Source organism: Schistocerca cancellata, chromosome 11 (assembly GCF_023864275.1).
Source record: "Schistocerca cancellata isolate TAMUIC-IGC-003103 chromosome 11, iqSchCanc2.1, whole genome shotgun sequence".
In the NCBI taxonomy this organism is placed as follows: domain Eukaryota; kingdom Metazoa; phylum Arthropoda; class Insecta; order Orthoptera; family Acrididae; genus Schistocerca; species Schistocerca cancellata.
In genome coordinates, this window is record NC_064636.1 from 78,812,234 (window position 1) to 78,838,916 (window position 26,683).

Here is a 26,683-nt window from a genome sequence, read left to right on the forward strand (position 1 = left end):
CAGTCTTTAACACTGGTAGCATGCCGCGACAGCGTGGACGTGAACCGTATGTGCAGTTGACGGACTTTGAGCGAGGGCGTATAGTGGGCATGCGGGAGGCCGGGTGGACGTACCGCCGAATTGCTCAACACGTGGGGCGTGAGGTCTCCACAGTACATCGATGTTGTCGCCAGTGGTCGGCGGAAGGTGCACGTGCCCGTCGACCTGGGACCGGACCGCAGCGACGCCCGGATGCACGCCGAGACCGTAGGATCCTACGCAGTGCCGTAGGGGACCGCACCGCCACTTCCCAGCAAATTAGGGACACTGTTGCTCCTGGGGTATCGGCGAGGACCATTCGCAACCGTCTCCATGAAGCTGGGCTACGGTCCCGCACACCGTTAGGCCGTCTTCCGCTCACGCCCCAACATCGTGCAGCCCGCCTCCAGTGGTGTCGCGACAGGCGTGAATGGAGGGACGAATGGAGACGTGTCGTCTTCAGCGATGAGAGTCGCTTCTGCCTCGGTGCCAATGATGGTCGTACGCGTGTTTGGCGCCGTGCAGGTGAGCGCCACAATCAGGACTGCATACGACCGAGGCACACAGGGCCAACACCCGGCATCATGGTGTGGGGAGCGATCTCCTACACTGGCCGTACACCACTGGTGATCGTCGAGGGGACACTGAATAGTGCACGGTACATCCAAACCGTCATCGAACCCATCGTTCTACCATTCCTAGACCGGCAAGGGAACTTGCTGTTCCAACAGGACAATGCACGTCCGCATGTATCCCGTGCCACCCAACGTGCTCTAGAAGGTGTAAGTCAACTACCCTGGCCAGCAAGATCTACGGGTCTGTCCCCCATTGAGCATGTTTGGGACTGGATGAAGCGTCGTCTCACGCGGTGCAACGTCCAGCACGAACGCTGGTCCAAATGAGGCGCCAGGTGGAAATGGCATGGCAAGCCGTTCCACAGGACTACATCCAGCATCTCTACGATCGTCTCCATGGGAGAATAGCAGCCTGCATTGCTGCGAAAGGTGGATATACACTGTACTAGTGCCGACATTGTGCATGCTCTGTTGCCTGTGTCTATGTGCCTGTGGTTCTGTCAGTGTGATCATGTGATGTATCTGACCCCAGGAATGTGTCAATAAAGTTTCCCCTTCCTGGGAAAATGAATTAACGGTGTTCTTATTTCAATTTCCAGGAGTGTATAAAACCCTATGGGTCGGTTTTCGATATACTGCTTGTCCTAAAGTGCCATTATATTTGCGCCGTACCAACACACCCAAAAATGGAAGGCATCCATCTTTTCAGATTTCCATCGTGAACTGAATTTTCCTGTGGATGGAATTGAGATGATCTAAAAATTCTTTTAACTTGTCTTCACCATGGGGCCAAACTACAAACGTGTCGTCAACATACCTCCAAAACACTGTGGGCTTCAAGCTAGCAGATTCCAGCGCCTCCTCCTTGAAGTCCTCCATAATGGAGTTGACCACCAAAGGCGACAAAAGGACTACCCATGAAGACACCGTAAGTCCATAAAATTCATTATTGAATAAAAAATATGACGAGGTCAAAACATGTTTAAACAAAGCTGAAATACACTACTGGCTATTGAAATTGCTACACCACGAAATGACGTGCTGCAGCCGCCAAATTTAACCGACAGGAAGAAGATGTTATCATATGCAAACGATTAGCTTTTCAGAGCTTTCACACAAGGTTGGCGCCGGTGGCGACACCTACACCGTGCTGACATGAGGAAAGTCTCCAACCGATTTCTCATACACAAACAGCAGTTGGCCGGCGTTGCCTGGTGAAATGTTGCTGTGATGCCTCGTGTAAGGAGGAGAAATGCGTACCATCACGTTTCCGACTTTGATAAAGGTCGGATTGTGGCCCATCGCGATTGCGGTTTATCGTATCGTGACATGCTGCTCGCGTTGGTCGAGATCCAATGACTGTTAGCAGAATATGGAATCGGTGGGTTCAGGAGGGTAATACGGAACGCCGTGCCTGATCCCAACGGCCTCGTATCACTAGCAGTCGAGATGACAGGCATCTTATCCGCACGGCTGTAACGGATCGTGCAGCCACGTCTCGATCCCTGAGTCAACAGATGGGGACGTTTGCAAGACAACGACCATCTGCACGAACAGTTCGACGACGTTTGCAGCAGCACGGATCATCAGCTCGGAGACAATGGCTGCGGTTACCCTTGGCGACATCGCAGTGAACGCACATTGGAAGCGTGTATTCGTCATCGCCATACTGGCGTATCACCCGGCGTGATGGTATGGGGTGCCATTGGTTACACGTCTCGGTCACCTCCTGTACGCATTGACGGCACTTTGAACAGTGGACGTTACATTTCATATGTATTACGACCCGTGGCTCTACCCTTCCTTCGATCCCTGCGAAACCCTACATTTCAGCAGGATAATGCACGACGCACATTGCAGGTCCTGTACGGGCCTTTCTGGATACAGAAAATGTTCGACTGCTGCCCTGGCCAGCACATTCTCCATGTCTCTCACCAATTGAAAACGTGTGGTCAATGGTGGCAGAGCAACTGCCTCGTCACAATACGCCAGTCACTACTCTTCATGAACTGTGGTATCGTGTTGAAGCTGCATGGGCAGCTGTACCTGTACACGCCATCCAAGCTCTGTTTGACTCAATGCCCAGGCGTATCAAGGCCGTTATTACGGCCAGAGGTGGTTGTTCTGGGTACTTATTTCTGACGATCTATGCACCCAAATTGCGTGAAAATATAATCACATGTCAGCTCTAGTATAATATTTTTGTCCAATGAATACCCGTTTATCATCTGCATTTTTCTTGTGTAGCATTTTTAATGGCCAGTAATGTATTTTAATAGCATTTACGACGTTCATCAAGTATGAGGCAGCATTCCTGAACAACAATAACAGCGTTGTTTTATTTAAATTATTAGGAAAAAGTAGATGCAATTATGACTACTGCCCACCGCGAAGTTGGATTCCGCATGGTGACGTTGTGGGCGCGTCACGCGGTAACAGAATTATGTAAGCGGAGATGACACGGATGGGGGATAATCCTAGCGAACATATGGGCTGAAAATAGGGAAATTCATTGAGATAAGCGGCTTTGGCAGAGGGCAGATTATTATTACGCAGAGCATGTGAACGAATAGCTCGAAAATGGCGAAGCTGGTGGAATGTTCACGTGCTACTGTCGTGACTATCTACGGAAAGAGGTGGAAGGACTGTGAAACTACCACTAGGCGCTAAATGGTTGGACGTTCAAGACCCTTCACAGAACGTGGTTCAAATGGCTCTGAGCACTATGGGACTTAACATCTGAGGTCATCAGTCCCCTAGAACTTAGAACTACTTAAACCTAACTAACCTAAGGACATCACACACATCCATGCCCAAGGCAGGATTCGAACCTGCGACCGTAGCGGTCGCGCTGTTCGAGACTGAAGCGCCTAGAACCGCTCGCCCACACCGGCGGGCTCCTGTGGAGAAGTATGTGTCGAAGCAAAATGTAAGATGAACATTCGGATTAAACCCTAATTTTGGCTTTATGAAGTTGACTGACAAAAACGTAGATTTTCAAGTTGATCTAACTTTGTCCAAGCTTTATTCAAATAAGTATGCAACTGTCACTTCTTTTGGCGTAGAACGATCATATTCTGTGTACCTAAATGTTCTGTCTGATAAAAACATGACCCTAACTGAAGAAAATTAGGAGAAATTTGTTATTCTGTCCTATATTAGAAGAAAACAGAGATAAATATAGGAGTGATTTTTGCCAATGCATAATTTTATTGTTTTACTGCCTCACTATGGATGTTTAATGATACGAGATGCAGTACTGCATGCATTTTTTACGATTCGGTAGTGTACACAAACCCAGGATGTATCTATTGCAGCTTGTCTTAAACCTTTGCCACTCGCAACCAGATATTCGTCGTATAGAAGCTGACAATGTGGAGTGAAAAATCAGGCTTAATAGGAAAACCATACGCTACAAGGGCACGTTCCAGTAACTCTGTCCTGAAGAAGTTACCAGAAGAACAATTCAGTTTTGTAAACAACAGCAGCTGCAGCAAGAACACAATTGTCGTTCTCACGGCTTGACACTAATCCTCCCACTTGCATCAACTGAACTGGGTCGTGCGATGGCCACTCAACCGTGTCGGTCCTGCAGTCGAGAAGGTACGGGAGTAACTTCCACAAATGGTGCTTCGCTTTGGATACCACAAACTGTGACTGCAGAGAACCACAGACCATGGGGCACCTACTGGATTGTCAGCTATGTCCTGCATATTGCACAAAGAAGGTCTTCTGCCTGCAACACCCAGTGCAACTGAAGTTGCAAGATTTTGTTCAAGAATAGTGTAGCTTGATAATTCTTTCATTCTTTGTAATTGTAATTACAATGTATTGTTTTCTGACTCTAATAAATAACAACAGTGTTGCTTCCATGTCAACAGACAATGCATACAGCACAGTAAATATTGCCATGGCATCATTTCATTTCGCACCAACTATTTAACAGCACACACGGCCCTTTCGGTGTATCAACGTCTAAGCACGTTTTTAGTACCGTACGAGCAACATCTTATTTATTTTCATTTTGGCCCCGCAACTGTTGCAGATGCTCTTGCACGCGAATGGGCTACGTCCGCTAGAGATCATAACTTGTAGAAATGGTCAGCTGTGTTATAGGTATTAGAATGAATTACACATCGCTGCTTTCAAGTCACCAGTGAACGAAGCTTGTACGTGCTTGTTATCGCGAAATCTTAGTTAAGTTCCCTATTTTGCAACAACTGCTATAAAAACGGATCATATTAATTTCCAGTTTCGCCGATAGCTTTTGCAGATAATTCACGTTCTCGCACGAGAGTTGACTACGTCCATTAAAGATCAGGATTTGTGCAAATGAACACCCGTTTGACAGATATTATAAGAAATGACACATTGTTGCATTCCAGTCAATGTGCAACAACACTTACAAATACGTATTGTTGTATCGTGATGAAGTTTTCCATTTCGCAACAATTGATTTTATAACAACATGTATCCAGAAAAAATTACGCCATTTACATGTAATATTCTCTGTGGAAGAAAAACTCCTGAACATTTAACTTTTTTCAGTTTCTGAAAAAAGAAATAAACCAAGAAAATAACTAACTAAAAAATGGATGGGCGATAAAAGCAGATTAAAACTAAAACCACTAATCTCCTGCAACTACTGCCTATATTCCTCTAAAACAAAAGCAGAAAAAGCGAAAAATAAGTAAACAATGCTAAGCGTAGTATCTTTGGACGACCCACCATCAACTGTTATCATGTTGACATTCACTTTTTTTTTCTGTCGCGTGTGTTCAACTGGTATATATTTCTTTTATTTTTCTCTGGATTTGTTTGTTTTCAATCCTCAGTAAATAAGGTGACGGGGTTGTATCGGAAGTCTGTGCGTCGCTGGTTCATTCCTGTAACTCCGGTTTTTTCGGTTGACACGTTAAATTTGCCTCGCCGTGCACTCGCGAATGGAAGAAGGATGCGCACTCGCTACCGACACGAGTGCGGTGTCAAGCATCTTGCGGCGGACGACCCGAAGCCCGCGCGCCGAGACACGAGAAAAATCACGCGTGCGAAGTCCAGCAGCGTAGGACCCAGCGAAGTCTAGGACCACCACCATCCGCTTCGGACGCCGAGCGCAAACTGACGCGCCGAGTTCTGTCGCGCGCTGCTGTTGCGAAGCGTGCCGCGTGGCGGCGGTAGCGCCGCGCGACCGCAGCGCTGCCTTGCGGCAGGCACGACAACCACTGGCGGCCGCTCTGCCGGGGTAGCCTCGTTTGCGGACGGGATTTAATTGCAGCGTGTGACGTCACATAATTCACGGTTAGGTGGGGACAATGGGCCAGACGCATGATTCACACAGCCTGTTTGTTGCTGCGGCGGGCCTCTTAACAGCATGCGAGCTACAGATTAACACATGCGCTCCGCCTACGCAGCGCGCATACAAATAGATCCGCGAGTCCATTACACGTGTTTACTAAAGATGGGCAAACGCGATTATCTCTGGGATCTAGTTTGCTGGTGGCGTGTTCTTTTTGGGAGCCGTACATTTTCACTCATTCACCGTTCCTTTTTTCTATCTAATTATGTATTGCTATATGGGTTTGCAAAAAGTCAGAATGGAAAACTAAACGCAGGCAACTGTACACAAAAGCAAGAGCGCACTTTCAATGCACATGGGAAGAAGGGTAGGGCGTGGGAGGGCATTGATATTAGTTTTGCGGGTGCAATTTCGGACTGTATAATGGATGAGGAAACTCTTCTCGGGAGCGCAAAATTGTGTGAAGCTTTGCGTTGTCATAGAGAAAAAAGTTCGTTAGCATTTTTGTGGTGAGGAACACGATGAAGTAGTTTTTCAATTTTCTAAGAGTACACCGGTACACATCATAGTTGATCGCTGCACCATGAGGGATGAAATCAAGCAGAATACCCACTTCAGGTGCCAAAAGACCGTCAGCATGACTTAACCAGATGTGGACGTTAGGACGAAGACTATGGTTGTGCTATTTTTGTATAGGATGTTTCAAAAAATGACTTTACGAGTTTAAAAATTCATATAAATTCATTGAAAGAAGATATAGAGCTGGGTTTAGCGTTATTTTGTAGGGAAACACATCAAGATTTTTGCCTTAAACTAAAGGTGTATGTGGCTTCCGTTGATTATCCTGCACACATCCCAACAGAAGTCCATTTCTTCCCAGCCAGGTGTAACTTGCTCAGTGGCGGTGTAAATTCTTGCTCTACGTTCACGTAGAGAATCCTGCAAAGGAGGTATAAATACGATATCTTTGATCTACATCTACATGGATACTCTGCAAATCACATTTAAGTGCCTGGCAGAGGGTTCATCGAACCACCTTCACAATTCTCTATTATTGCAATCTCGTATAGCGCGCGGGAAGAATGAACACCTATATCTTTCCGTACGAGCTCTGATTTCCCTTATTTTATCGTGGTGATCGTTTCTCCCTATGTAGGTCGGTGTCAACAAAATATTTTCGCATTCGAAGGAGAAAGTTGGTGATTGGAATTACCACACACACACACTGATGCCGGGGAAGGACTCGAACCTCCGCCGGAACCAGCAGCTCAGTCCCGGACTGCAGCGCTTTGGACCGCTCGGCTAGTCTCGCGTGGCTGCAAAACACAATTCCAACGTTCATTGAAAGAGAAAAGTACACGTTTTTATGCATTCAGTGTGAGCTCCATGTGTTAGACGACAGCCGGCCGCAGTGGCCGTGCGGTTCTAGGCGCTTCAGTCTACGGTCGCAGGTTCGAATCCTGCCTCGGGCATGGATGTGTGTGATGTCCTTAGGTTGGTTAGGTTTAATTAGTTCTAGGCGACTGATGACCTCAGAAGTTAAGTCGCATAGTGCTCAGAGCCATTTGAACCAGCCAAATTCATCTCCACCATTCTCGTACTCTTCCAAAATTTCGCTGCATACCTTGTTTCTTTGTGAGCCACTGTCATAGACTTCCTTCCCCTATCCCAACGTAGCGTGACAATTCGTTCACTGTGATGCGTCTGTCAGCAGTCTCCAATTCGGTAACTCTCTGCACACTGTCTGGAGTGTGTGAAGTACGAGGCCTGCCGCTGCGAGGACAGTCCTCAATATTGCCGTGCCCGCTTTCATCACGTGACCTGCTTGCCCACCGACTAACTGTACTGCGATCGACAGCAGCACCTCCGTGCACCTTTTTTCAGCCTCTTGTGGATGTTTCCCACTGTCTGTTTTTCACAGCACAGGAATTCTATGACAGCACGTTGCTTCTGACGAACGTCAAGTGTAGCAGCCATCTTGAAGACATGCTGTGACGGCGCCACTCACGGGAACAGGTTGAACCAAGTTTGAAAACAAGCGGGAAGGCTGTAGCTACACACTGTAAAACTTTCACACATGCAGAATGAAAACCGTATTCCTACAAAATAGTGTGCATTTCTTTCGTAGTGACCCTCGTATCTACAACTTGCACAGAAACTAGACGGCAGTTGTAAGAGTCGAGGGGCATGAAAGGGAAGCAGTGGTGCAGAGGAGATTCAGACATGGTTGTAGCCTATCCCTTATGTTATTCAATCTGTATATTGAGCAAGCAGTAACAGAGAGCAAAGAAAAATTTGGAGTAGGAATTAAATTCAAGGGAGAAGAAATAAGAACTTTGACGTTTGCCGACGACATTGCAATCCTGTCAGAGACAGCAAAGGCCTTGGAAGAGCAGTTTAACGGAATGGACAGTGTCTTGAAAGAAGATTATAAGATGAACATCAACGAAACAAAACGAAGGTAATGGAATGTAGTCGATTAAATCGGTTATTGCCGGGGTAATTATATTAGGGAATGAGACACTGAAAGTAGTAGATGAATTTTGCTGTTTGGGTAATAAAATAGCTGATGATGGTCGAAGTTGAGAGGATATAAAATGTAGACTGACGATGGCAAGAAAAGCTTTGTGGAGAAGAGAATTTAGTATAGATTAAAGTGTTAGGAAGTCTGTTCTGAAAGTATTTGTATGGAGTGTAGTCATGTATGGAAGTGAAACATGGACAACAATCAGTTTAGACAAGAAGAAAATAGAAGTTTTCGAAATGAATGCTGAAGATTAGATGGGCAGATCGAGTAACTAATGATGAGTCACTGAATGGAATTGGGGAGAAAAGGAATTTGTGGCATAACTTGACTAGAAGATGAGACTGGTTGATAGGATAAATTCTGAGACATCAAGGGATAACAAATTTGGTAGTGGAGGGTAGTGTGGAGGGTAAAAATCGTAGAGGGAGACCAAGAGATGAATACACTAAGCAGATTCAGAAGGATGTAGGTTGCAGTAGGGACTGGGAGATGAAGAAGCTTGCACAGGATAGAGTGACATGGAGAGCTGCATCAAACCAGTCTCAGGACTGAAGACCACAACAACATGTGCATACAAACTGAACTCCAATTAATATACATGAACTGTATGATTTCATAAAGGGAATTGAACTAAACAGCTAAATCTACAAATTAATAACTAAAATTTTAAGTGATTCAATGGCTGACCCTCTCACTTCAAAGAAATATTCCAGATTTCCAGAGTGAGCTCACACGCTAAATGTTGTAACATTATGTTTACGATCTGATGTCCTCCACCAAGGTCACATTGTGGAGATGCAGCCTTTCCTCACTGGTGGAGATTTTCTGCAAAGACACCATGGCCTGTAAGAACCGTATTAATTGTTTTCCAAGCACGTCACCGCAATTCTTTCCGACTAGTCTTTTACCGGGTCTTATGGGGGTCTGTTATTGCTCATGGACAATATTATTCTACGTTTCTAATTTTCTGACCATTTCCTGCTCATGGTGACATCCACTGTTTGCAGCGATTCTGCCAATATGACAGGTATTTACATTAATGATGACTGACAGCCATTCTAAATTAGATCGGAATAAGTTCACAGGACGCAAATAACTCGGTGTCAGCTGTGTTAGGTGCATATGTTCTACCTGTTGGTGAAATGCGAAAATTTGTGCCGGACCAGAGTGAACAGGGATTTCCCGCTCCCCATTAGCTTACTCCGGGTTCGAATCCCAGTCTGACACAAATTTTCATATGTCACCAACAGGTAGAGCATCTGTAGCTAATACAGTAGTGGAAATCAGTATAGAGACAGGGTATGCGGAAGTAATAGCGCGGTGTCTGAAGCACACATGTATCGAATTTACTATGAAAATAGCCGGCCGGAGTGGCCGTGCGGTTCTAGGCGCTACAGTCTGGAACCGCGCGACCGCTACAGTCGAGGGTGGAATCCTGCCTCGGGCATGGATGTGTGTGATGTCTTTAGGTTAGATAGGTTTAAGTAGTTCTAGGCGACTGATGACCTCAGAAGTTAAGTCGCATAGTGCTCAGAGCCATTTGAACCAGCCAAATTTATCTCCACCATTCTCGTACTGTTCCAAAAGTTCGCTGCATACCTTGTATCTTTGTGAGCCACTGTCATAGACTTCCTTCCCCTATCCCAACGTGGCGTGACAATTCGTTCACTGTGACGCGTCTGTCAGCAGTCTCCAATTCCTTAACTCCCTGCACATTATCTGGAGTGTGTGCAGTACGAGGCCTGCCACTGCGAGGACAATCCTCGATACTGCCGTGCCCGCTTTCGTCACGTAACCTGCTCGCCCACCGACTAACTGTACTGCGATCGACGGCAGCATCTCCGTACACCTTTTTCGAGCTCTTGTGGATGTTTCCCACTGTCTTGTTTTCACAGCACAGGAATTCTATGACGGCACGTTGTTTCTGACGAACGTCAAGTGTAGCAGCCATCTTAAAGACATGCTGTGACGGCGCCACTCACGGGAACAGGTTGAACAAAGTTTGAAAACAAGCGGGAAGGATGTATCTACACACAGAAAAACTTTCACACATGCGGGAATGAAAACTGTATTTTTACAAAGGTAGTTGCATTACTTTTGGAGTGACCCTCGTATATCTAAAAGGAGAAAAGTGCAATAAAAAAAGGAAAATAAAGGAGAAAATCGGGAAGAATCTTTTGTGTGCGTCAGGAAACTTTTGATCCAGCTGCGTTGTTATGTACAGATGAGACAGTTTCGCACCTCTGGCACTGCAGGGTAAGAAAACAATTCCTCTGCTGTACTCACCTTGGAGAAGACGTCGTGCCAGAAGCCCCTGGAGAAGAGGGTGCTGGATTCCGAATTCTGCCGCATCCTGCAACAAACACGTAGTTACCAGTTACTCCCAAATAAGTGGTTGTTGCCACGTCAACACATAGACTACCAGTAGTAACACACACCGGTCAAAAATATGCGCACAGCTACCAGCGGTCATTAGTGCAGGGCGTGTGACCTTCGCCTTGAACCCTGCACTTTAAACGAGGTATCTGAAAGCCTGCAGAGGAATTTTCTATCAGTCTTCCTCAAAAGACAAAACTAGGGAGGCTAATGATGTTTTACTATAACTTACACATGTTGTTGGGGCGATATACACAGGGTGGTCCATTGATCGTGACCGGGCCAAATATCTCACGAAATAAGAGTCAAACGAAAAAACTACAAAAAACGATACTTGTCTAGCTTGAAGAGGGAAACCAGATGGCGCTAGGGTTGGCCCGCTAGATGGCGCTGCCATAGCTCAAACGGATGTCCACTGCGTTTTTTTAAAAAATAGGAACCCACATTTTTATTACATATTCGTGTAGTACGTAAAGAAATATGAATGTTTTAGTTGGACCACTTTTTTCGCTTTGTGAAAGATGGCGCTGTAATAGTCACAAACATATTGCTCACGATTTTAGACGAACAGTTGGTAACAGGTAGGTTTTTTAAATTATAATACAGAACGTAGGTACGTTTGAACATTTTATTTCGATTGTTCCAATGTCATACATGTACCTTTGTTTTCTTATCAGTTCTGAGAATGCATGCTGTTACAGAGTGATTACCTGTAAATACCACATTAATGCAATAAATGCTCAAAATGATGTCCATCAACCTTAATGCATTTGGCAATACTTGTAACGACATTCCTCTCAACAGCGAGTAGTTCGCCTTCCGTAATGTTCGCACATGCATTGGCAATGCGCTGACGCATGTTGTCAGGCGTTGTCGGTGGATCACGATAGCTAATATCCTTCAACTTTCCCCACAGAAAGAAATCCGGGGACGTCAGATCCGGTGAAGATGCGGGCCACGGTATGGTGCTTCGACGACCAATCCACCTATCTTGAAATATGCTATTCAATACCGCTTCAACCGCACGCGAGCTATGTGCCGGACATCCATCATGTTGCAAGTACATCGCTATTCTGTCATGCAGTGAAAAATCTTGTAGTAACATCGGTACAAGATTACGTAGGAAATCAGCATACATTGCACCATTTAGATTGCCATCGATAAAATGGAGGCCAATTATCCTTCCTCCCATAATGCCGCACCATACATTAACCCACCAAGGTCGCTGATGTTCCACTCGTCGCAGCCATCGTGGATTTTCCGTTGCCCAATAGTGCATATTATGCCGTTTTACGTTACCGCTGTTGGTGAATCAAGCTTCGTCGGTAAATAGAACGCGTGCAAAAAATCGGTCATCGTCCCGTAATTTCACTTGTGCCCAGTGGCAGAACTGTACACGATGTTCAAAGTCGTCGCCATGCAATTCCTGGTTCATAGAAGTATGGTACGGGTACAACTGATGTTGATGTAACCATCTTAACACAGACGTTTTTGAGATTCCCGATTCTCGCGCAATTTGTCTGCTACTGATGTGCGACAGCAGCTGAAACACCTACTTGGGCATCATCATTTCTTGCAGGTCGTGGTTGACGTTTCACATGTGGCTGAACACTTCCTGTTTACTTAGACAACGTAACTAACCGGCGAACGGTCCGGACACTTGGATGATGTCGTCCAAGTCCCCGAGCAGCATACATAGCACACGCTCGTTGAGCATTTTGCCACAATAGCCACACGGCAACACGATATCGACCTTTTCCGCAATTGGTAAACGGTCCATTTTAACACGGGTAATGTATCGCGAAGCAAATACCGTCCGCACTGGCGGAATGTTACGTGATACCAAGTACTTATACGTTTGTGACTATTGCATGGGCATCTATCACAAAGCGGAAAAAGTGGTCCAACTAAAACAATAGATTGCAGTGCAATAAAGCGGCTGGGGTGGATGAAATTAAGTCGGAACTCATCAAATACAGTGGAGTGTCAGGTCTTAAATGGCTACATAGGATAATTGAAATGACCTGGGAGTCGGGACAGGTTCCATCAGACTGGACAAAAGCAGTAATCACACCAATCTTTAAACATGGAAACAGAAAAGATTGAAACAACTACAGAGGTATCTCTTTAATCACCGTTGTGGGTAAAATCTTCTCAGGTATTGTTGAAAGGAAAGTGCGAGTATTAGTTGAGGACCAACTGGATGAAAATCAGTGTGGGTTTAGGCCTCTTAGAGGTTGTCAGGACCAGATCTTTAGCTTACGGCAAATAATGGAGAAGTGTTATGAGTGGAACAGGGAATTGTATCTATGCTTTATAGATCTAGAAAAGGCATATGACCGGGTTCCTAGGAGGAAGTTATTGTCTGTTCTACGAGATTATGGAATAGGAGGCAAACTTTTGCAAGCAATTAAGGGTCTTTACATGGATACTCAGGCAGCAGTTAGAGTTGACGGTAAATTGAGTTCATGGTTCAGAGTAGTTTCAGGGGTAAGACAAGGCTGCAACCTGTCTCCACTGTTGTTCATATTATTTATGGATCATATGTTGAAAACAATAGACTGGCTGGGTGAGGTTAAGATATGTGTACACAAAATAAGCAGTCTTGCATATGCGGATGACTTAGTTGTGATGGCAGATTCGATTGAAAGCTTGCAGAGTAATATTTCATAGCTAGATCAGAAATGTAAGGACTATGGTATGAAGATTAGCATCTCCAAAACGAAAGTAATGTCAGTGGGAAAGAAATATAAACGGATTGAGTGCCAAATAGGAGGAACAAAGTTAGAACAGGTGGACGGTTTCAAGTACTTAGGATGCATATTCTCACAGGATGGCAACATAGTGAAAGAACTGGAAGCGAGGTGTAGCAAAGCTAATGCAGTGAGCGCTCAGCTACGATCTACTCTCTTCTGCAAGAAGGAAGTCGTTACCGAGACTGTGCACCGTTCAATCTTTCGACCAACTTTGTTGTATGGGAGCGAAAGCTGGTTAGATTCAGGTTACTTTATCAACAAGGTTGAGGTTACGGATATGAAAGTAGCTAGGATGATTGCAGGTACTAGTAGATGGGAACAATGGCAGGAGGGTGTCCACAATGAGGAAATCAAAGAAAAACTGGGAATGAACTCTATAGAGGTAGCAGTCAGGGCGAACAGGCTTAGATGGTGGGGTCATGTTACACGCATGGGAGAAGCAAGGTTACCCAAGAGACTCGTGGGTTCAGCAGTAGAGGGTAGGAGGAGTCGGGGCAGACCGAGGAGAAGGTACCAGGATTCGGTTAAGAAAGATTTTGAAGTAATAGGTTTAACATCAGAAGAGGCACCAATGTTAGCACTGAATAGGGGATCATGGAGGAACTGTGTAAGGGGGGCTATGCTCCAGACTGAAACGCTGAAAGGCATAATCAGTCTTAAATGATGATGATGATGATGATGACTGAAACATCCATATTTCTTTACGTACCACATGAATATGCAATAGAAAATGGGGGTTCCTATTTAAAAAAAAAACCGCAGTTGATATCCGTTTGACCTATGGCAGCGCCATCTAGCGGGCCAACCATAGCGCCATCTGGTTTCCCCCTTCAAGTTAGACAAGTTTTGTTCTTTGTAGGTTTTTCGTTTGACGCTTATTTCGTGAGATATTCGGCCCGGTCGCAATCAATGGACCACCCTGTATACAGCCTATGTGCACATCGTTATCCGATGACTTTTGTTACCTCATTGCCGTACTAGGCAGCTGGTAGCTATTTTTGGGAAGCGGCTATTGTCTGCCTCCTCCCGCAGTGACAGCCGCCACGTGATTGGACCGCTCCACCCCAAATTATTCGCGCGCCCAGCCCCTCGATAACCCGGCCGCTCTATTATCTGGCCCTTCCAGCCCAGCTCACCCGCACACAGAATGTCGCACTCCCCCGCTCCCGGGACTCGCGTCGGGCGGAAGTCCGAAGAGGCTCCAATATTTCCGGAACGATAGCCGCGGTGACGTGCTCCTGTCCGCATTGGCCGGGTCTCGAAGTACCAGCCGTCCAATTGCGTGGCGCTGCTATCTCGACGGCCACGATCCTAATGAACTCGTGTCGACTCTACCTTGACTGTCAAAAAATGGTTCAAATGGCTCTGAGCACTATGGGACTTAACATCTATGGCCATCAGTCCCCTAGAACTTAGAACTACTTAAACCTAACTAACCTAAGAACAGCACACAACACCCAGCCATCACGAGGCAGAGAAAATCCCTGACCCCGCCGGGAATCGAACCCGGGAACCCGGGCGTGGGAAGCGAGAACGCTACCGCACGACCACGAGATGCGGGCCCTTGACTGTCCACTGAATATTTGCCTCATCTGACAGCTACGTTTGCTCTGCATCCAAACCCACACAAAATACACTACTGGCCATTAAAATTGCTACACCAAGAAGAAATGCAGATGATAAACGGGTATTCATTGGACAAATATATTACACTAGAACTGACATGTGATTACATTTTCATACAATTTGGGTCCATAGATCCTGAGAACTCAGTACCCAGAACAACCACCTCTGGCCGTAATAACGGCATTGATACCCCTGGCCATTGCGTCACACAGAGCTCGGATGGCGTGTACAGGTACAGCTGCCCATGCAGCTTCAACACGATATCACAGTTCATCAAGAGTAGTGACTGGCGTATTGTGACGAGCCAGTTGCTCGGCCACCAATGACCAGACGTTTTAAATTGGTGAGAGATCTGGAGATTGTGCTGGCCAGAGCAGCAGTCGAACATTTTCTGTATCCAGAAAGGCCCGCACAGGACCTCCAACGTGCGGTCGTGCATTATCCTGCTGAAATGTAGGGTTTTGCAGGGATCGAATGAAGGGTAGAGCCACGGGTCGTAACCCATCTGAAATGTAACGTCCACTGTTCAAAGTGCCGTCAATGCGTACAAGTGGTGACTGAGACGTGTAAGCAATGGCACCCCATACCATCACGCCGGGTGATACGCCAGTATGGCGATGACGAATACACGCTTCCAATGTGCGCTCACTGCGATGTCACCAGACACGGATGCAACCGTCATGATGCTGTAAACAAAACCTGGATTCATCCGAAAAACTGACGTTTTGCAATTCGTGCACCCAGGTTCGCCGTGGAGTACAGCATCGCAGGCGCTCCTGTCTGTGATGCAGCGTCAAGGGTAACCGCAGCCGCGGTCTCCGAGCTGATAGTCCGTGCCCCTGCAAACGTCGTCGAACTGTTCGTACAGATGGTTCTTGTCTTGGAAACGTCCCCCTATGTTGACTCAGGGATCGACACGTCGCTGCACGATGCGTTACAGCCATGCGGATAAGATGCCTGTCATCTCGACTGCTAGTGATACGAGGCCGTTGGGGTCCAGTACGGCGTTCCGTATTACCCTCCTGAACCCACCGATTCCATATTGTGCTAACAGTCATTGGATCTCGACCAACACGCGCAGCAATGTCGCGATACGATAAACCGCAATCGCGATAGGCTACAATCCGACCTTTATCAAAGTCGGAAACGTGATGGTACGCATTTCTCCTCCTTACACGAGGCATCACAATAACGTTTCACCAGGCAACTCCGGTCAGCTGCTGTTTGTGTATGAGAAATCGGTTGGAAACTTTCCTCATGTCAGCACGTTGTAGGTGTCGCCACCGGCGCCAACGTTGTGTGTATGCTCTGAAAAGCTAATCATTTGCATATCACAGCATCTCCTTCCTGTCGGTTAAATTTCGCGTCCGTAGCACGTCATCTTCGTGATGTAGCAATTTTAATGGTCAGAAGTGTAAACGCAAAATACATATAGGAGATTTTTTAAAAGCCATATACTTTCATATTGTTTACAAAACAAACTTATCCTCTACAAAATGCTCTGAAATACAACCAAAACATTTGTCCCACCCTTGTTTCCACTGTGCGAAACATTTCTTGTAGTCATTTTTAGAAATGGCTGACAGCTCGCCCGTTTTGTTTTTTTTTTTTTTCACTTATTCAAGGTCAAATCATTGTCCTTTCTCACACCTTCTTGTCCATGAAATAAGAAAAAGTCTGACGGAGCCAGGTCAGGCAAGGAATGTGCATAGGGCAGTAGAACCGTGTCATTTTCAGCCAAAAACTGTCTAACAGAGATGGCTGTGTGTGCAGTTGTGTTGTCGCAGTGGAAGAACCAGTCTCCTGTCTGCCACAAATTGGGTCTTTTTTGACGAACAGCATTGCGCAATTTTCTTAAAACCTCCAAATAAAAGGCTTGATTCAGGGTCTAACTTGGGGGAACAAACTCTGAAAGAACTACGCCCTTGGCATCGAACAGGGACAGCGGCAAGGGGGGGGGGATGCTAAGGGGGCTATTGCCCCCCCCCCCCCCCCCAAATGGAATATCATATTGCACTGGATAAAATGACTTCAGTAATCATCGAATATATTACTTCAACACATTCACTTAGTTTTTTCATAATTATGTAGCAATATAGGTTGCAAAATATTTCAAATACATTTTAACAACAGAATAAGAGCGGCAAATAGCTTACTGTCGAAACCAATAAGTATCATTTAACTTAAAATGGGCGTCTTATTATTTAGTAATAGACATTGTATGTATATTAATATACAAGTACCACTTACAATAATGAAGAAAACTAAATATGCCGGGTATGCTTGCCAATGTTTAAATTGCTGACCCCAGACAAAAACTTCGAAATCACCGGACATCTCGTGTTATTTTCCCGGGCACACACATTCTCTGTCACGCTTTTACCCTGAACTCCAAAACAGTTACCAGAAACTACCTTTAGGAAACACCAAATTTGTCGGTGGAGGACCCGAACTCTCCTTTTGTTAAGCGATGTTCCATTCCCTCAACCCTAGAATCGCCCCCGGCATCAAAGAAGCAAATCAGCATTGTTTTGTGGTTTGATGGCTGATTTGACTTGACGACATTTTTTTGGACGGGGTGATGATGACGTCTACCATTGGCTTTATTGTTTTGTTTCTGGGTCGTAACCATAGCACTATGACATCACCAGTAAATGACCTTTCGTCAGAAAATCTGGATCAGTTTAGAGAAGTAATTTCAAAACACGTGCTTCAACTCGACGTTCCTTTTGATTATCAGTCAGAGCACAAGGAACAAACTTGGCAGCAACCTTTGTCATTCCCAAATCTTCCGTTAAAATTCGCTGACCGAGATCCAAGATAACCCACTAATATCTGACAGTTGCCCAGTTATCTATTGACAGTCTGTGAGCACAAGTTCTCGAATTTTTACAATATATTCGTCGATTCTTGCAGTTAATGGACGTTCAGAACGAGGTTTCTCATCAGTCGACATGCCACCATTTTTAAATCGAGCAAACCACTCGTACATTTGAGTTCTCCCCATAGCGTCATTTCGATACGGTGTTTTCAATAATACAACACTTTCACCTGCATTTTTACCGAGTAGAAAACAAATTTTCACATCTGCACGTTGTTCACTTGAACATGCCATCATAAAAAACGAACAAGAACAAAACAATGCTAGCAAAAACAATCACTGCGTATCAACAGAACAAGCCAAATCTACACCACACACGCTGTACTGAACTGACAATGAATTGTGCTATACACGCCTGCCGGCAGAAATGTGCACTACACAAGCTCCGCCCACGGCACTGTTATTCCGTCTTTTTTTTCTTACACTCCATCGTATTAAAAAAAAATATTTGCTTGACACCTTCCACTCCTTCGAATCTCACCGTATAAGCGTAGACCAGATGTGGTTTGGCTCCAAAGAAATACTATTGGCGGCAATGGAGAGATACATACCATTTAAACTAATACGAGATGATACTGATACCACATGGTACACAAAACTGGTCAGAGCACTATTGCAGAAGCAACCAAAAGAAACATGCCAAATTTAAACGAACATAAAATCTCCAAAGTTAAAGCCGGCCGCTGTGGTCGAGTAGTTTTAGGCACTTCAGTCTAGAACCACGCGGCTGCTACTGTCGCAGGTTCGAATCCTGCCTCGTTCATGGATGTGTGTGATGTCCTTAGGTTAGTTAGGTTTAATTAGTTCTAAGTCTAAGGGACTAATAACCTGACATGTTAATTCCCATAGTGCTCACAACCATTTGAACACTAGTCCCACCAAAGATGACCAAAGTCGTACGGAGGCATATAGGCAGTCGTTTTTCCCTCGTTCTGTTTGTGAGTGGAACAAGGAAGAGAAGATGCTAGTTGTGGTACGAGGTACCCTCCGCCACGCACCGTATAGTGGATTGCGGAGTATGTATGTAATGTAGATATCATGCCAAATTATGACCAATTGCCGGCCCCTGGACCGAGCGGTTCTAGGCACTTAAGTCCGGAACAATGTGGCTGCTACGGTCGCAGGTTCGAATCCTGCCTCCGGCATGGATGTGTGTGATGTCCTTAGGTTAGTTAGGTTTAAGTAGTTCTAAGTCTAAGGGAGTGATGACCTCAGATGTTAAGTCCCATAGTGCTTAGAGCCAGTTGAACAATTTTTCAAATTTACAGAAGCTCCAAACTGCGTGGACTTCAATTCAAGATACTTTTAATAGTTACCATAATTCAATTCACTCAGAATTGAAATGTGGCAGAAAACCCACAGACTATCTGGTCGTATGTAAAGTACACAAGCAGGAAGACACAATGAGTACATTCACTGCGCGGTAGCCATGGTAATATTATTGATGACAGTGCCTCTAAAGCAGAATTACTAAACACGGTATTCCGAAATTCCTTCACCAAACAAGGCGAAGTAAATACCGCAGAATTCCGATCAAGAACAGCAGCTAACACGATTAACTTAGAATCAGATATATTTGGTGTAGGAAAGCAGCTTAGAACACTTGAGAAAGGCAAGGCTGCCGGTCCAGATTGTATTCCAGTCAGGTTCCTTTCATAATGTGCTGATATAATAGCTCCACGCTTCCAAATCATGTGCAACGACAGATCCGTACCCAGAGACTGGAAAGTCGCACAAGTCACTCGAATATTCAAGAAAAGAAACAAGAGTAATCCGCTGAATTACAGACCTATATTACTAACGTCGATTTGCACTAGGATTGTGAAACATACACGAGGATAATGGAATGTAGTCGAATTAAGTCGGGTGATGCTGAGGGAATTGGATCAGGAAATGAGGCACTTAAAGTAGTAAAGGAGTTTTGCTATTTGGGGAGCAAAATAACTGACGATGGTCGAAGTAGAGAGGATATAAAATGTAGATTGGCAATGGCAAGGAAAGCGTTTCTGAAGAAGAGAAATTTGGAAGGTAGGAGACGAGGTACTGGCAGAAGTAAAGCTGTGAGGACGGGGCGTGAGTCGTGCTTGGGTAGCTCAGTTGGTAGAGCACTTGCCCGTGAAAGGCAAACGTCCCGAGTTCGAAGTTTCATATCAGCGCACACTCCGCTGCAGAGTGAAAATCTCATCCTGGAAGGATATATTACCCGACATCTCTGTGTCAAATTTTAATTTATTTTCGTACGCCAATATTTACGAATAAAACGTTTTTTACTATAATTGTGATTCGATGTTTGTTACTTAACACTTCCATTTGTTAATAAATATGCATTTTTATGCACAAAAGGTTGCCACTGGTAAGATTCGAATCAACGGCATGACGAATACAATCCTATCTCGCTACTGTCTCAGCCGGGATGGTTCCTCTGAGAGGGCACGGCCGACTTCCTTCCCCATCCTTCCCTAATCCCATGGCACCGATGACCTCACAGTTCGATCTCCTCCCCCGAATCAACCAGCCAACCAACTGTCTCGGGTAGCGACGAGTATGTAAATTATCTAGAAATGTTTTGTCTAGAAATATGTTGTGCTAATAACTGGTCGGAAGTCTTCTAACTTCCAAACTTATTATTTTTTTCCGGGCGCTTTTGATTGAAAAGCTTGGTACTGCGCTGCGATATTGATGTCTGGGCTGACCTCCAAATGCTGTACGTAACCTATGTGATCAAAAGTATCCGGACACCCCCAGAAACATACATTTTCATATTAGGTGCATTTTGCTGCCACCTACTGCCAGGTACTCCATATCAGCGACCTCAGTAGCCATTAAACATCGAGAGAGAGCAGAATGGGGCGTTCTGAGGAACTCATGGACTTCGAACATGTTCAGGTGATTGGGTGTCACTTGTGTCATACGTCTGTACGTCAGATTTCCACACTGCTAAATATACCTAGGTCCAGTGTTTCCGATGTGATAGTGAAGTGGAAACCTGAAGGGACACGTACAGCACAAAAGCGTACAGGCCGACCTCGTCTGTTCAAAAAATGGCTCTGAGCACTATGGGACTTAACATCTATGGTCATCAGTCCCCTAGAACTTAGAACTACTTAAACCTAACTAACCTAAGGACAGCACACAACACCCAGCCATCACGAGGCAGAGAAAATCCCTGACCCCGCCGGGAATCGAACCCGGGAACCCGGGCGTGGGAAGCAAGAACGCTACCGCACGACCACGAGATGCGGGCGACCTCGTCTGTGGGCTGACAGAGACCGCCGACAGTTGAAGAGGGTCGTAACGTGTAATAGGCAGACATCTATCCAGACCATCACACAGGAATTCCAAACTGCATCAGGATCCACAAGTACTATAACAGTTAGGCGGGAGGTGAGAAAACTTGGATTAAATGGTCGAGCGGCTGCTCATAAGCCACACATCACGCCGGTAAATGCCAAACGACGCCTCGCTTTGTGTAAGGAGCGTAAACATTGGACAATTGAACAGTCAAAAACTTTCTGTGTAAGTGACGAATCACGGGAATCACGTTACACAATGTGGCGATCCGATGGCAGGCTGTGGGTATGGCGAATGCCCGGTAAACCAGATCTGCCAGCGTGTGTAGCGCCGACAGTAAAATTCGTAGTCGGTGGTATCATGGTGTGGTCGTGTTTTTGATGGAAGGGCCTTGCACCCCTTGTCGTTTTGCGTGTCACTATCACAGCACAGGCCCAAAGCACCTTCTTGCTTCCCACTGTTGAAGAGCAATTCAGGGACGGCGATTACATCTTTCAACACGATCCAGCACCTGTTGATACTGCACGGCCTGTGGCGGAGTGGTCACACTACAAAACATCCCTGTAATGGACTGGCCTGCACACAGTCCTATAGAAAACCTTTGGGATGTTTCGGAACGCCGACTTCGTGCCAGGCCTCACCGACCGACATCGCTACCTCTCCTCAGTGCAGCACTCCGTGAAGAATGGGCTGCCATTCCCCAAGAAACCTTCCAGCACCCGACTGAACGTATGCCTGCGAGAGTGGAAGCTGTCACCAAGGCTAAGGGTGGGCCAACATCATACTGAATTCCAGCACTACCGATAGAGGGCGCCACAAACTTGTAAGTCATTTTCAGCAGGTGTCCGGATACTTTTGATCACATAGTGTATACAGAGGTTGGACATATGAATCACATCGAATTAAATGATTTATTGCCATGTAGACAACACGGATTTAGGAAGTATCGTTCTTGTGAAATACAACTAGCACTTTATCCTCACGAAATAATGAGTAGCATCGACAGGAGACGTCCAATTGATTCGATATATTTGGATTTCCAGAAGGCTTTTGAAACAGTTCCTCACAAGCGACTTCTAGTTAAACTGTGTGCCTATGGACTACCGTCTCAGTTGTGTGACTGGATCCGTGATTTCGTGTCGGAGAGGTCACAGTTCGTAATGACTGACGGAAAGTTATTGAGTAAAACAGAAGTAATACGTGGAGCTCGCCAAGAAAGTGTTATAGACCCCGTGCTGTTCATCATCTGCATAAAAGATCCGTTTAATATTCAGGCTGTTTTATATCTAGACCATTCCCTTCTATGATGATGATGATGATGTTTGGGTTGTGGGGCGCTCAACTGCGTGGTTATCAGCGCCCGTACAATTTCCCAACCTTTGCTCAGTCCAATTTCGCCACTTTCCTGGATGATGAGGAAATGATGAGGACAACACAAACACCCAGTCATCTCGAGGCAGGTGAAAATCCCTGACCCCGCCGGGAATCGAACCCGGGACCCCGTGCTCGGGAAGCGAGAACGCTACCGCGAGACCACGAGCATGCCCTTCTAGACATATTATAGATTCAGGTATATCTTCTGAAGAAGGCTCAATTACTTGGGCTGAAAGCTAGGTACAGGTTGGTTTCATTACCGGAATCGAGGCTGATAGTTTCTTATATATTAGATTATCACGATTGCTGCCCGTGCTGCAATGTTGAAAATTCAAACATATGCCTTTATTGGAGGAAGAAATTTCTGAGAATGTATGTTTGGAGCGCAGCATTGTATGGTAGTGAGACATGGATTGTGGGAAAACCGGAACAGAAGAAAATCGAAGCCTTTCAGATGTGGTGCTACAGAAGAATGTCGAAAATTAAGTAGGCCGATAAGGTAAGGAATAAGGAGGCTCTCCGCAGAATCCTGCGTAAGGTCCCAATCGACTGGAAAAAGCGCAGATGCGTCTTTTATATAAAAAGTATCCTTAACATGGGTTTGCTGCAGAATTGTAGAACATATCGCATTCGGGAGGACGACGGTTCAATCCCGCGTCCGGCCATCCTGATTTATGTTTTCCGTTATTTCCCTAAATCGCTCCAGGCAAATGCCGGGATGGTTCCTTTGAAAGGGCACGGCCGACTTCATTCCACGTCCTTCCCTAATCCGATTGGACCGATGACTTCGCTGTTTGGTCTCTTCCCCCAAACAATCCAATCCAATCCTAGAACATATTCTGATTTCGAATATAGTAAGTTTCCAATAAAGCGAGAATAGGTTCACAGTCATGTTGAAAGGGTCCTGTAGCAACCTTTCATTAGTCCGGTAGCCCATTTTCACTAGTATTTCTCTTTCCTTCCTTGTTTCTCTTTTCCCATAATTATCATAGTGGTGTGATTGAATGAATGTGGTCGTGTGTCACGTTGCTAGACGGTGGCGTAGTCTGCTGCAGAAAGTCTGCGATAGTCGTACAGATTCAGCAGCCCTGGTACAGAATAGCCAACTCTCGTAGTGGTCAAGTCGGCAAAGAGGTTTTCGCTACTTGTGAGAAATCCACCTGCGTTAGGTTGGTGGCGGAAATGGTATCTTTGGGTTTTCCGGGCCACGCGGAGCCTGGAAGAGGCTCGAGAAGAAAAAGGGAGGCAGTCTGCCGCCGGTACGGGAAGCGTCCACAGCTGTGCTCCGGTCGAAGAAGGGTGAGTTAGACTGACCGCGTGGGGCGTTGTTACTTGGCGAGGGGAGAGCTGTTACCTTTTGGTCTCGCTTTTCAAATCTGGAAGATTGCGTTGCCTTGTCGCAGCAAGGAATGCTAAACTTTGGCAGATTTTTCTTTTAGCCAATTTCTTTAGCAGACTTGGATCCGCCGGAAGAGCGCCACACAAAGGTGTCGATAAGAAGTGAGCACTCGCTTCTGTATGAATGTCTGTTTGCCTTCAGCTGTGCCTGCATAAGCTTTCACCTTTCTAAATATTTAGAACTTTGCCTTCTCGTAAATTTTCCTTGCTTTATGTGTCTTTCGTGCGTGGGGAGCCAACCACGTGGTAGAACATTATAGTTTGTTGGGCTACCAGCATCACTAACTGTTGCAATTTGGGCACTATACCTAGAAATTGTGTCTCCACAAACCACGTGTTATCAGGAATCGTGTAGAGGCCTCACATCCTTACCTTAGGAATAAATGATTTTACCTACAATTTTCTCTTGTGTTCCTAGATTACGTTTTTGCACCTAAGCCACTCACCTCGTAGCTTTCCCGTTAGCACATCCAATGCGTTTCCTTATGCACAGGTCCAGTGATTAGTCTCCCCTTGTATTTTATAACAAATGCTTTAGATTAAGTCTTATTTTCAGGTGTGTTGCTGGGAGCTGATCTTCTGCACAGTGTTCTTGCATGTGCTATTTTATTTTAAATGTTTGATTGTCGTGAACAGTGCACGGGGAACACTATTAATTACGTCGCATCCCCTATGAGCTACATCACTACGTATCCATTTTTGTGAGTTTTTGGTCTGTGATCAAATTAATTTATTTTCCGACCCGACCAAATCTTTGATTAGTTGTATGGTTAGAGCCGGTGGCGACCCTACTCTTCTCACGTTAATTTCATAAGCAATAAGTATTTCCATTCCCAATAATAAGGAATAACCCGTAGTAACAGGTTAGTTACAATGTGAGTGTCTTGAAGGCTTCGACAATTATAGAACCCAGTATGTTGTCCTCGACGGCGAGTGTCCATCAGGAGCAGTCGTCTGGAATGCCGCATAGAAGTGTGATAGGACGGCTGTTGTTCTCTATATCCGTGGATCATTTGGCGGACTGGATGTGCAGCAATCTGCGGTTGTTTTCTGAGGTTGTTTGATGATGCTGCTGTTGTGTACAGTAGATAAGGTTAGATTAGTACTCGTTCCATAGGTCATGAATACGACACTTCGTAATGATGTGGAACGTGTCAGTAAGGTGTCGAAGTTGAGTGACTGTAGAAGGACACAAGATGACTTAGACAAAATTTATAGTCGGTGAGATGAATGGCAGTATAAAGAAAGTTAATAACTTATTTATCTTATTGATATTACTCGACTCTCACACCAAACATACGCTTGAAAATAATTTAACACTGACTGACAAATGAAGATTTACGCTCTTCCTTTATTAGTTTTAGTATTAGTTACCCTTTCGTTGTTCCCAGGTCCTGGTGATAAGGCCTGCTGTGTAATTTTAAAGAGAAATTGTGCTAAATAACGAAAGCAGTTTCGAAACAACGACTTTCTCATTTACGATAGCATCGATCCGAGCTCCTGTAACTGTGGAAGATGATTATTATCTTAATTTTGTATGGAGAATTTAGATAGAGGCGACGATCTTCACAATAGAGGTACGTGAATGAGTTCATCTCTCTCCCTTCGTGACCGCCAATGTCAATTTCAATACCTATTACGCGACATTCAGAACCTGCAATCTTTCTTTCCATTTAATTACGAAGTCCAATTATTTTCTTTCCTACATGAGTAAATGTGTTTTAACCACAACTCTCTTTACCCATGTCACGGGCAATGATAGTGTTTAGAACGTACGTGCCTCTATGCCGATCGTACATTCGCATACATCTGAGTGTGTACCAACGTAACTATACTTATGACCCATTCTCTTCACAGTATTAATTCTTATTTCGATCTACTCACTCGCGAATGTACGTGCCCTCTTGTTTTGTGTAGTCAGTCGGGTGTATTCCTTAGTATCATTACTTTTAATACCCAGTGGCTCAGAATGAGATTTTCATTCTGCAACGGAGTGTGCGCTGATATGAAACTTCCTGGCAGATTAAAACTGTGTGCCCGACCGAGACTCGAACTCGGGACCTTTGCCTTTCGCGGGCAAGTGCTCTACCATCTGAGCTACCGAAGCACGACTCACGCCCGGTACTCACAGCTTTACTTCTGCCAGTACCTCGTCTCCTACCTTCCAGACTTTACAGAAGCTCTCCTGCGAAACTTGCAGAACTAGCACGCCTGAAAGAAGGGATACTGCGGAGACATGGCTTAGCCACAGCCTGGGGGATGTTTCCAGAATGAGATTTTCACTCTGCAGCGGAGTGTGCGCTGATATGAGAGCTTCTGTAAAGTTTGGAAGGTAGGAGACGAGGTACTGGCAGAAGTAAAGCTGTGAGGACGGGGCGTGAGTTGTGCTTGGGTAGCTCAGTTGGTAGAGCGCTTGCCCGCGAAAGGCAAAGGTCCCGAGTTCGAGTCTTGGTCCGGCACACAGTTTTAATCTGCCAGGAAGTTTCATATCAGCGCACACTCCGCTGCAGAGTGAAAATCTCGTTCTGGAAACATAGCCCAGGCTGTGGCTAAGCCATGTCTCCG

General features: G+C 45.5%; 1 protein-coding gene across 1 annotated transcript in view; it reads right to left on the minus strand.

Annotated features, from left to right (window-relative positions):
• LOC126108225 (uncharacterized) overlaps positions 1-26,683 on the minus strand; it is a 927,355-nt gene that overhangs the window by 461,096 nt on the left and 439,576 nt on the right. The window contains exon 5 of the mRNA XM_049913457.1: positions 10,703-10,769. Within this exon, the coding sequence (XP_049769414.1) occupies positions 10,703-10,769 (67 nt within the window). The remainder of the gene's footprint in view (positions 1-10,702; positions 10,770-26,683) is intronic.